Source organism: Argopecten irradians, chromosome 4 (assembly GCF_041381155.1).
Source record: "Argopecten irradians isolate NY chromosome 4, Ai_NY, whole genome shotgun sequence".
Taxonomy (NCBI): domain Eukaryota; kingdom Metazoa; phylum Mollusca; class Bivalvia; order Pectinida; family Pectinidae; genus Argopecten; species Argopecten irradians.
The window spans coordinates 11,953,395-11,965,820 of NC_091137.1; the positions used below are offsets into that span (position 1 = coordinate 11,953,395).

The window sequence follows — 12,426 nt, forward strand, 5'->3', positions numbered from 1 at the left end:
GTGAAAATGATCACCGTATTCAACCCAATAAGCCCCCCCCCCCTCCATCTTTATAGACCAAAGCCCCCCCCCCTCCATCTTTATAGACCATTATTTGACTTACATTGAATTAAATGCAGACTGAAATATCAAAATTTTGTAGTTTTATATCAAAATTTTGTAGTTTTATTTTTATTGATTTCTTTTGCAAATTCATTTTAGGTTTATTTTGTGTGCAGAAATTTCATGAAAGGCTAGTCCTAATTTGGTTTTACTAAGCTCACCTTCATTTTGCTTTTATTTCATTTTTTTCAAAAACTGGGGTCACATACTTATTGGGTCGAACACAGTTTAAAGTTATATGTGCCGTAACTGGCCGAAAATCTGGACATGTTATTTTTTCTTCAATTATCTATTTGAGACCATAAGTTTTAATGAATAAAGCTGTGAAAATCATTCAAATGGACAGACAAACATATATAAAGCCTTATAAATGTTAGTTGGAACACATAGGTTATGCATTGTGAAATTCTTGTTTTTTATGCCTTATACACCTTTAGATGGAAACATACCTTCAGAAATCACTTTATAATTATTAATAATACTGTAAAAATGTGCAATGAAATTGTGGACAATAATATGGCTTCATGGTCTGACCGTATGATCATTTTCAGCTCTCTTTTGTACTTTTGTAAAATTGAAACCTATACATTGAAAGTATTGTAATTCTCAAAATGTTGGAAACTTTTGGAGTTGAATAACATATTAAAAGCTCTTCTTGATTCATGACTATGAAAAATACGGCACATGTAACTTTAAGTAAATGTTTTATCATTTATCATATGTTCACTCACATCATTTGTAAGAAACCAAATAAATCCTTATATTTGTACAAAATAATGTATTTGTGTTTTGTTTCAATGAATTTATCATTAATCAATTTTTTATATCAAATTTATTCCAAACCAAGAAACTAAGTGTAAGCTACAACACAACAGGGTTATGTTAATTAAACTATCTCTTGCTCCGCAGAGCATTAGTAATGCCTTCTCCATTGTTTAAATTGTCAATGGCCACCAACTATTTTTACTTAAACATCTCAAAACCTAAAAGCTGATATTTGACATGGAGCAATTCTAACTCTTCAAAGTTTGTGAAATTAAATGGCCTTGGCCTTCATTTAAGGTCAATTATGCTTTAATATAATTTCCACGAATTCCTCTCTTAACTGCTATTTCATAATTAGCTCCTGTTTTATACCAGAAACATACAAATGATATGTCTAATATATATTTATAATAATACTAAAGTATAGATGCTCAGTAATACAACAAATGGAGTAGGTAGGGAGGTGGGAACAAGGATTGCAAGCTTGTCAGTGTCAGTTACCATGCCGTCGTACGAGTTGCCTCCCTTGTAATGTACTTTAACCCGTAAATCGGAAAGCGGGAGAGTGAAGCATTATTCGTATTCTACAGGCCTAAATGCAAGTTATGTAGAGATATCTTATAGCAGTATGGTGATATCAGTGACGACACGAAATGATATTTAAACTCCTTCGTGGACTATCGGCAGGTCAGTTAGGATAAACTATTCACCCTTCGAACCAGGGAAAGGCCGCATACATTAGCGCGAAACTAGAGCAGATCGGAAAGAGTGAGCATAGAACTTATCAGACAAAATGGACCGTCAAGATTCATTGAACAGGTACGTGTTGGGAAGCTGGAGATGTTACAGACATAACTTACCATTCATATTCTTGATTTAACTGTTTATTTGTTTAAATAATGATACGAGTATGTTTAAACGGTATATAAAGTAGGCAAACGTTAGCACTAGTTCTGTTAGCTCCGGTTTAGGCCCGTTGTAATTTAGCGATCGATAAATACCAATTTCGTTATACTCTACATATGACAAATACAGCCACATCTATATAAATGCAAATACTGTGATGGAGTTAAATTGTGTTATGTTTCTGATGCAACGTTACGTGGTATGAGTGGTGTACGTGTTCGGCCCCACGTATGAATTAGGTACAGCTAGGTAGCTGCTGACCCATTTTCTTACACATACATAAAAATAACATCGCCTTGTTACTCTTTTAGACAACCAAGCAACATTTAGAACCCCATGTTATACACAGTGTGAAACAATGCTTTAACGTAACGTAACATTAAAGTAACTTTTGCAGGACGACAAAATGAAGATGTTGTTTATTTCAAAACGAAAGTAGCATGTCGTATGTAAATATAGAATTCTACTTTCGGTTTGCAAAGGCGGGTTAAAGAAAGCCCCCCAGTTAACTTAATTAAGTCAACATAGATAATAAGAAAACCTCTGCTTATTTTTGATATTCAAGTTGTCATTACTTTTGTTTCAAACATTTGTTGATTGGACACATTTTATTATTATTTCATAAATTGTAGTACATCTGCATACAATGTATATAAAATTTTATTATCCTACTATTTCATAAGTTGTAATTACTAGTACATCTACATACGAAGTATATCAATTTAGTATCCTACAATTTCATAAATTTTAGTACATCTAGATGCAATGTATAGATACTAAGTACATGTAGTGCCGATATAGATCCACAAAAAAACTGATCCCTGTATGTATTTATACATGTAGGAACATTAATAATGGTGTATAGTGTAACCCCCCCTGTTTCAGTCAGAAACTATGGTAATCTATTTTTTTTCTCTGACTTCTGTTCTACAAGTGCATGTTTGCATAGCATTGTACCTCTGAAAGAAAGATAGACATTTAATCTGCCCTGTTACCAACATAGCATTGGTCTATGATACTTAACCCCCCCCCCCCCCCTGACATTTGGTTTCTTTTAAACATTAATGAATGAAATATATTTATATAAACTTTTACCTTAACTGATAAATCTTTTTTTCCTAATTCAGTAATCCCCTCAAGTGCAATATTTCTATCGTTCATTCCATGGAATCTTGATTTTTATCCTCAAATGATTCTAGTTATTTTTTATCTTATTGATACCCTTCTTCATGTGGCCTTTGATGCCTTCTTCAAATGACCCTGACAGTTGTTGTCTCCTTGACAACATTCCTCACACAGACTGTCCTTGACACCATTTCTTACACAGACTGTCCTTGATTCCCAATCTGATTTGGTCCTGATTTATGGCATCACTATGGCATCCTTCCTCATAAGACCTCACCCTTTAATCTTGGTATTTCCTGGACTTTTATTTCGATATGGCCCTGTCTGCTGTCTTTTAACTAATGTTTGACTTTTAGTTGGGCCCAAAATGACCATGGTCGTTGATGGGCCATAAAACTCAAACACACAAACTTTATCTGTTAGTGATGCATATCCTCATATGCTACTGTCACCTTGACACATTCTATTACCCTAGCTGTTTCCCTGAGTGACACCCATGGTTAGTTACGCTAAAACGCTAATGTTTCCTTGACATCCATCCTTACTGTTAGTGTCTCCTTGACATCCATCCTTATATGCGCCTTACTATTGGTGTCTCCTTGACATCCATCCTTATATGACCTAATTGTTCTCCTTGACATCCATCCTTACTGTTAGTGTCTCCTTGACATCCATCCTTATATGCGCCTTACTGTTGGTGTCTCCTTGACATCCATCCTTATATGACCTTACTGTTGGTGTCTCCTTGACATCCATCCTTATATGACCTTACTGTTGGTGTCTCCTTGACATCCATCCTTATATGACCTTACTGTTGGTGTCTCCTTGACATCCATCCTTATATGACCTTACTGTTGGTGTCTCCTTGACATCCATCCTTATATGACCTTACTGTTGGTGTCTCCTTGACATCCATCCTTATATGACCTTACTGTTAGGTGTCTCCTTGACATCCATCCTTATATGACCTTACTTACTATGGTGTCTCCTTGACATCCATCCTTATATGGGCCTTACTATTGGTGTCTCCTTGACATCCATCCTTATATGGGCCTTACTATTGGTGTCTCCTTGACATCCATCCTTATATGACATACTATGTTGTGTCTCCTTGACATCCATCCTTATATGGGCCTTACTGTTGGTGTCTCCTTGACATCCATCCTTATATGGGCCTTACTGTTGGTGTCTCCTTGACATCCATCCTTATATGACCTTACTGTTAGTGTCTCCTTGACATCCATCCTTATATGGCCTTACTATTGGTGTCTCCTTGACATCCATCCTTATATGGGCTTTACTGTTGGTGTCTCCTTGACATCCATCCTTATATGACCTTACTGTTGGTGTCTCCTTGACATCCATCCTTATATGGGCCTTACTATTGGTGTCTCCTTGACATCCATCCTTATATGGGCCTTACTGTTGGTGTCTCCTTGACATCCATCCTTATATGGCCTTACTGTTGGTGTCTCCTTGACATCCATCCTTATATGACCTTACTATTGGTGTCTCCTTGACATCCATTCTTATATGACCTTACTGTTAGTGTCTCATTGACACCCATCCTTATATGACCTTACTGTTAGTGTCTCCTTGACATCCATCCTTATATGGGCCTTACTATTGGTGTTTCCTTGACATCCATCCTTATATGGGCCTTACTATTGGTGTCTCCTTGACATCCATCCTTATATGGGCCTTACTATTGGTGTCTCCTTGACATCCATCCTTATATGGGCCTTACTGTTGGTGTCTCCTTGACATCCATCCTTATATGGGCCTTACTATGGTGTCTCCTTGACATCCATCCTTATTATGGCCTTACTTGGTGTCTCCTTGACATCCATCCTTATATGGGCCTTACTATTGGTGTCTCCTTGACATCCATCCTTATATGGGCCTTACTGTTGGTGTCTCCTTGACATCCATCCTTATATGACCTTACTATTGGTGTCTCCTTGACATCCATCCTTATATGGGCCTTACTGTTGGTGTCTCCTTGACATCCATCCTTATATGGGCCTTACTATTGGTGTCTCCTTGACATCCATCCTTATATGGGCCTTACTATTGGTATCTCCTTGACATCCATCCTTATATATGTGCTCTACTGTTAGTGTCTCCTTGACATCCATCCTTATATGGGCCTTACTATTGGTGTCTCCTTGACATCCATCCTTATATGGGCCTTACTGTTGGTGTCTCCTTGACATCCATCCTTATATGACCTTACTGTTGGTGTCTCCTTGACATCCATCCTTATATGTGGCCTTTACTGTTGGTGTCTCCTTGACATCCATCCTTATATGACCTTTACTATTGGTGTCTCCTTGACATCCATCCTTATATGGGCCTTTACTGTTAGTGTCTCCTTGACATCCATCCTTATATGGGCCTTACTGTTGGTGTCTCCTTGACATCCATCCTTATATGACCTTACTGTTGGTGTCTCCTTGACATCCATCCTTATATGGGCCTTACTATTGGTGTCTCCTTGACATCCATCCTTATATGGGCCTTACTATTGGTGTCTCCTTGACATCCATCCTTATATATGTGCTCTACTGTTAGTGTCTCCTTGACATCCATCCTTATATGGGCCTTACTATTGGTGTCTCCTTGACATCCATCCTTATATGCTACCTTACTGTTGGTGTCTCCTTGACATACATCCTTATATGACCTTACTGTTGGTGTCTCCTTGACATCCATCCTTATACGGCCTTTACTGTTAGTGTCTCCTTGACATCCATCCTTATATGGGCCTTACTGTTGGTGTCTCCTTGACATCCATCCTTATATGGACCTTACTGTTGGTGTCTCCTTGACATCCATCCTTATATGGCCTTACTGTTGGTGTCTCCTTGACATCCATCCTTATATGACCTTACTGTTGGTGTCTCCTTGACATCCATCCTTATATGGCCTATTTAGTGTTCCTTGACACCATCCTTATATGTACTGTAGTGTCTCCTTGACATCCATCCTTATATGGGCCTTACTATTGGTGTCTCCTTGACATCCATCCTTATATGACCTTACTGTTGGTGTCTCCTTGACATCCATCCTTATATGGCCTTACTGTTGGTGCTCCTTGACATCATCTTATATGCCTTATTTGGTGTCTCCTTGACATCCATCCTTATATGACCTTACTATTGGTGTCTCCTTGACATCCATCCTTATATGGGACCTTACTGTTAGTGTCTCCTTGACATCCATCCTTATATGACCTTACTATTGGTGTCTCCTTGACATCCATCCTTATATATGTGCTCTACTGTTAGTGTCTCCTTGACATCCATCCTTATATGGGCCTTGCTATTGGTGTCTCCTTGACATCCATCCTTATATGGGCCTTACTATAAGTGTCTCCTTGACATCCATCCTTATATGGGCCCTACTGTTGGTGTCACCTTGACATCCATCCTAACATGGCTTTACTGTTAGTGTCTCCTTGACATCCATCCTTATATGACCTTACTATTGGTGTCTCCTTGACATCCATCCTTATATGGCCTTTACTGTTAGTGTCTCCTTGACATCCATCCTTATATGACCTTTACTGTTAGTGTCTCCTTGACATCTATCCTTATATGTGCTTTACTGTTAGTGTCTCCTTGACATCTATCCTTATATGGGCTTTATTGTTAGTGTCTCCTTGACATCCATCCTTATATGGGCTTTACTGTTAGTGTCTCCTTGACATCCATCCTTATATGACCTTACTGTTGGTGTCTCCTTGACATCCATCCTTATATGGGCCTTACTGTTGGTGTCTCCTTGACATCCATCCTTATATGACCTTACTGTTAGTGTCTCCTCTGACACCATCCTATATGGGCTTACTATTGGTGTCTCCTTGACATCCATCCTTATATGACCTTACTGTGGTGTCTCCTTGACATCCATCCTTATATACCTTTACTGTTAGTGTCTCCTTGACATCTACCCTTATATGGCTTACTGTTGGTGTCTCCTTGACATCCATCCTTATATGGGCCTTACTGTTGGTGTCTCCTTGACATCCATCCTTATATGGGCCTTACTGTTAGTGTCTCCTTGACATCCATCCTTATATGGGCCTTACTGTTGGTGTCTCCTTGACATCCATCCTTATATGGCCTTACTGTTGGTGTCTCCTTGACATCCATCCTTATATGGCCTTTACTGTTAGTGTCTCCTTGACATCCATCCTTATATGTGCTTTACTGTTAGTGTCTCCTTGACATCCATCCTTATATGGGCTTTACTGTTGGTGTCTCCTTGACATCCATCCTTATATGGACCTTTACTGTTGGTGACTCCTTGACATCCATCCTTATATGACCTTACTGTTGGTGTCTCCTTGACATACATCCTTATATGACCTTACTGTTGGTGTCTCCTTGACATCCATCCTTATATGACCTTACTGTTGGTGTCTCCTTGACATCCATACTTATATGACCTTACTGTTAGTGTCTCCTTGACATCCATCCTTATATGGGCCTTTACTGTTGGTGTCTCCTTGACATCCATCCTTATATGACCTTACTGTTGGTGTCTCCTTGACATCCATCCTTATATGGCCTTTACTGTAGTGTCTCCTTGACATCCATCCTTATATGGCTTACGTAGTGTCTCCTTGACATCCATCCTTATATGTTACTGTGTGTCTCCTTGACATCCATCCTTATATGGCCTTACTGTTGGTGTCTCCTTGACATCCATCCTTATATGGCTTACTGTTAGTGTCTCCTTGACATCCCCTTATATGCCTTACTGTGTGTCTCCTTGACATCCATCCTTATATGACTTTACTGTTGTGTCTCCTTGACATCCATCCTTATATGGGCTTTACTGTTAGTGTCTCCTTGACATCCATCCTTATATGGACCTTTACTGTTGGTGTCTCCTTGACATCCATCCTTATATGACCTTTACTGTTTGTGTCTCCTTGACATCCATCCTTATATGTGCTTTACTGTTAGTGTCTCCTTGACATCCATCCTTATATGGCCTTTACTGTTAGTGTCTCCTTGACATCCATCCTTATATGGCTTTACTGTTAGTGTCTCCTTGACATCCATCCTTATATGGGCTTTACTGTTAGTGTCTCCTTGACATCCATCCTTATATGGCTTTACTGTTTAGTGTCTCCTTGACATCCATCCTTATATGGGCTTTACTGTTAGTGTCTCCTTGACATCCATCCTTATATGGGCTTTACTGTTAGTGTCTCCTTGACATCCATCCTTATATGACCTTTACTGTTAGTGTCTCCTTGACATCCATCCTTATATGACCTTACTGTTAGTGTCTCCTTGACATCCATCCTTATATGGCCTTTACTGTTAGTGTCTCCTTGACATCCATCCTTATATGGGCTTTACTGTTAGTGTCTCCTTGACATCCATCCTTATATGGGCTTTACTGTTGGTGTCTCCTTGACATCCATCCTTATATGGGCTTTACTGTTAGTGTCTCCTTGACATCCATCCTTATATGACCTTTACTGTTAGTGTCTCCTTGACATCTATCCTTATATGTGCTTTACTGTTAGTGTCTCCTTGACATCTATCCTTATATGGGCTTTACTGTTAGTGTCTCCTTGACATCCATCCTTATATGACCTTACTGTTGGTGTCTCCTTGACATCCATCCTTATATGACCTTACTGTTGGTGTCTCCTTGACATCCATCCTTATATGACCTTACTGTTGGTGTCTCCTTGACATCCATCCTTATACGGCCTTTACTGTTAGTGTCTCCTTGACATCCATCCTTATATGGGCTTTACTGTTAGTGTCTCCTTGACATCCATCCTTATATGGGCTTTACTGTTAGTGTCTCCTTGACATCCATCCTTATATGACCTTACTGTTGGTGTCTCCTTGACATCCATCCTTATACGGCCTTTACTGTTAGTGTCTCCTTGACATCCATCCTTATATGGGCTTTACTGTTAGTGTCTCCTTGACATCCATCCTTATATGGGCCTTACTATTGGTGTCTCCTTGAACATCCATCCTTATATGGGCTTTACTGTTGGTGTCTCCTTGACATCCATCCTTATATGACCTTACTGTTAGTGTCTCCTTGACATCCATCCTTATATGACCTTTACTGTTGGTGTCTCCTTGACATCCATCCTTATATGACCTTACTGTTGGTGTCTCCTTGACATCCATCCTTATACGGCCTTTACTGTTAGTGTCTCCTTGACATCCATCCTTATATGGGCTTTACTGTTAGTGTCTCCTTGACATCCATCCTTATATGGGCCTTACTGTTGGTGTCTCCTTGACATCCATCCTTATATGGCCTTACTGTTGGTGTCTCCTTGACATCCATCCTTTATATGACCTTACTGTTGGTGTCTCCTTGACATCCATCCTTATATGGGCCTTACTGTTGGTGTCTCCTTGACATCCATCCTTATATGGGCCTTACTATTAGTGTCTCCTTGACATCCATCCATCCTTATTGTTTCTACATGGCCTTACTGTTGGTGTCTCCTTGACATCCATCCTTATATGGCCTTACTGTTGGTGTCTCCTTGACATCCATCCTTATATGACCTTACTGTTGGTGTCTCCTTGACATCCATCCTTATATGGCCTTTACTGTTAGTGTCTCCTTGACATCCATCCTTATATGACCTTACTGTTGGTGTCTCCTTGACATCCATCCTTATACGGCCTTTACTGTTAGTGTCTCCTTGACATCCATCCTTATATGGCCTTTACTGTTAGTGTCTCCTTGACATCCATCCTTATATGGGCTTTACTGTTAGTGTCTCCTTGACATCCATCCTTATATGGGCCTTACTGTTGGTGTCTCCTTGACATCCATCCTTCCTTATATGGGCTTTACTGTTAGTGTCTCCTTGACATCCATCCTTATATGGGCCTTACTATTGGTGACTCCTTGACATCCATCCTTATATGACCTTTACTGTCAGTGTCTCCTTGACATCCATCCTTATATGACCTTTACTGTTAGTGTCTCCTTGACATCCATCCTTATATGGGCTTTACTGTTAGTGTCTCTCCTTGACATCCATCCTTATATGACCTTACTGTTGGTGTCTCCTTGACATCCATCCTTATATGGGCTTTACTGTTAGTGTCTCCTTGACATCCATCCTTATATGGGCTTTACTGTTAGTGTCTCCTTGACATCCATCCTTATATGACCTTACTGTTGGTGTCTCCTTGACATCTATCCTTATATGGGCTTTACTGTTAGTGTCTCCTTGACATCTATTCTTATATGTGCTTTACTGTTAGTGTCTCCTTGACATCTATCCTTATATGGGCTTTATTGTTAGTGTCTCCTTGACATCCATCCTTATATGGGCTTTACTGTTAGTGTCTCCTTGACATCTATCCTTATATGGGCTTTATATGTTAGTGTCTCCTTGACATCCATCCTTATATGGGCTTTACTGTTAGTGTCTCCTTGACATCCATCCTTATATGACCTTACTGTTGGTGTCTCCTTGACATCCATCCTTATATGGGCTTTACTGTTAGTGTCTCCTTGACATCTATCCTTATATGGGCTTTACTGTTAGTGTCTCCTTGACATCCATCCTTATATGGGCTTTACTGTTAGTGTCTCCTTGACATCCATCCTTATATGGGCTTTACTGTTAGTGTCTCCTTGACATCAATCCTTATATGACCTTTACTGTTAGTGTCTCCTTGACATCCATCCTTATATGACCTTAACTGTTAGTGTCTCCTTGACATCTATCCTTATATGGGCTTTACTGTTAGTGTCTCCTTGACATCCATCCTTATATGACCTTTACTGTTAGTGTCTCCTTGACATCCATCCTTATATGACCTTTACTGTTAGTGTCTCCTTGACATCTATCCTTATATGGGCTTTACTGTTAGTGTCTCCTTGAAATCTATACTTGATGCTCGATTCACAGCGATACCAGGTACTACAACTTTCATACCCAAATTTAAATGCATGCTTGGTCTAAATATTTCTCCATGTTACATGTACAATATCTAGTACATGTAATTACTCTATTCAGTGCTTTAGATAATTTTTGGAGGGTGGCCGATTTTACTCACATTTAAAAAGATATAGGATATCCAAAACCACAGTTGGTATAGACTCTTAAGCTTGACTGAAATTCTTCTGATTTTACTAAATTTCTTCTGATTTTGTTTCTGGATACGTAAGCATGCATGCAGTGATAGTTGGGTTGCTTAATACAAATATTGTAGAAGTACTTTATACACATTCATACAATTTTTAGGGGTAAATGACATATTATAACGGATATTTTACCTGTATATGCATTTTAAATAGTGCACTGTCCATTGATATAAAAAAATTAATTCAAAAGAATTATAGTTGTAATGACTATTATTATTTAACTGAAAAACTACCCATCAACTCAAAATCATTTACTGGAAAAGTCGCCTGAAGAAAATTCACAAGCACAAATCTTATTACCTGGTAACCACCAAGCAAAATTTTGATGCCTACACACACACACTTGGTAAAAGATTTTATTGGGTTTTTTTCTGAGTTATTTCCCTTGGAACACTACATTGTATCAATCTAAACACTCACTACATTGATTTGAAATAAACATAAATGAGTAACAAAAGTTACTTACTTAACACTATTACCATCGCTGTTATTTTCAGGAAGTACCAAGGTAATTTTATCCTTCAAAGTTATATGTATGTAGAAGAACAGGGAAAATACACATTCCTGTTGAGTGCCCGACCAGGAGTTGAACCCGGGCCTCTGTTGTGAAAAACTACTGCTCTACCGACTGAGCCAAATAAGCTTGCTCTGTCAGCTGAGTAACATATAGACCATATTTAACACTATGTACAAACCACATCGACCCACTCCTTTTACACTATGGAACCTCCGGCGGACGACAATGTAGAAGACCAGGGAAAAGACCTCTTGTCGAGTGCCCCGACCAGAAATTGAAAACTACGACCCGACCAGAAATTGAAAACTACGACTCTACCGACTGAGCCAAAGAAGCATGCTCCACTTCTTTTACATGTAAATTTCAAACAGAGCCGGAATTAAATACACTCAATAATGAGATTGACTCCTTACAAGTAACGGAAAAATTTTTTCTCATTTTACATGTAAACTCCCCCATGTCTCTAACTGTAAGGTTGGTAAAAACAGGAACACATGGTGGTTGAAGCCACAGGGACCTGGCATGAATTTTTAACCCACAGTATTTATATATATAATATATATACATTGTATTATAGTATCCTGTGCAAAAAGCCGTCTTAAAATTTGAGTAAGGAGTTTGTTATTGTCGTTAGTTTTGTTGCTATTTCATAGGTTTCTGAGTTCCTGTAGTGATGTCAATCCTAAATTTTAATATTTGATGTCAGTTCAGGCTAAATATAGATCTCAATGTACATTCCTTATTTTATATAGTTTAAAGAAAGGATCCATTGTTTGACTGATCATTAGCTCACATGGTCTGAAGGACCACTCACATGGTCTGAAGGACCACTCTCATGGTCTGAA

At 38.9% G+C, this 12,426-nt stretch overlaps 1 protein-coding gene across 1 annotated transcript in view; it reads left to right on the forward strand.

Annotated features, from left to right (window-relative positions):
- Positions 1 to 1,391: 1,391 nt before the first annotated feature.
- The window catches only part of LOC138320616 (uridine phosphorylase 2-like), a 48,491-nt gene continuing 37,456 nt past the window's right edge, over positions 1,392 to 12,426 (forward strand). The window contains exon 1 of the mRNA XM_069263717.1: positions 1,392 to 1,686. Coding sequence (XP_069119818.1) covers positions 1,661 to 1,686 — 26 coding nt within the window. The 5' untranslated portion in view covers positions 1,392 to 1,660. The remainder of the gene's footprint in view (positions 1,687 to 12,426) is intronic.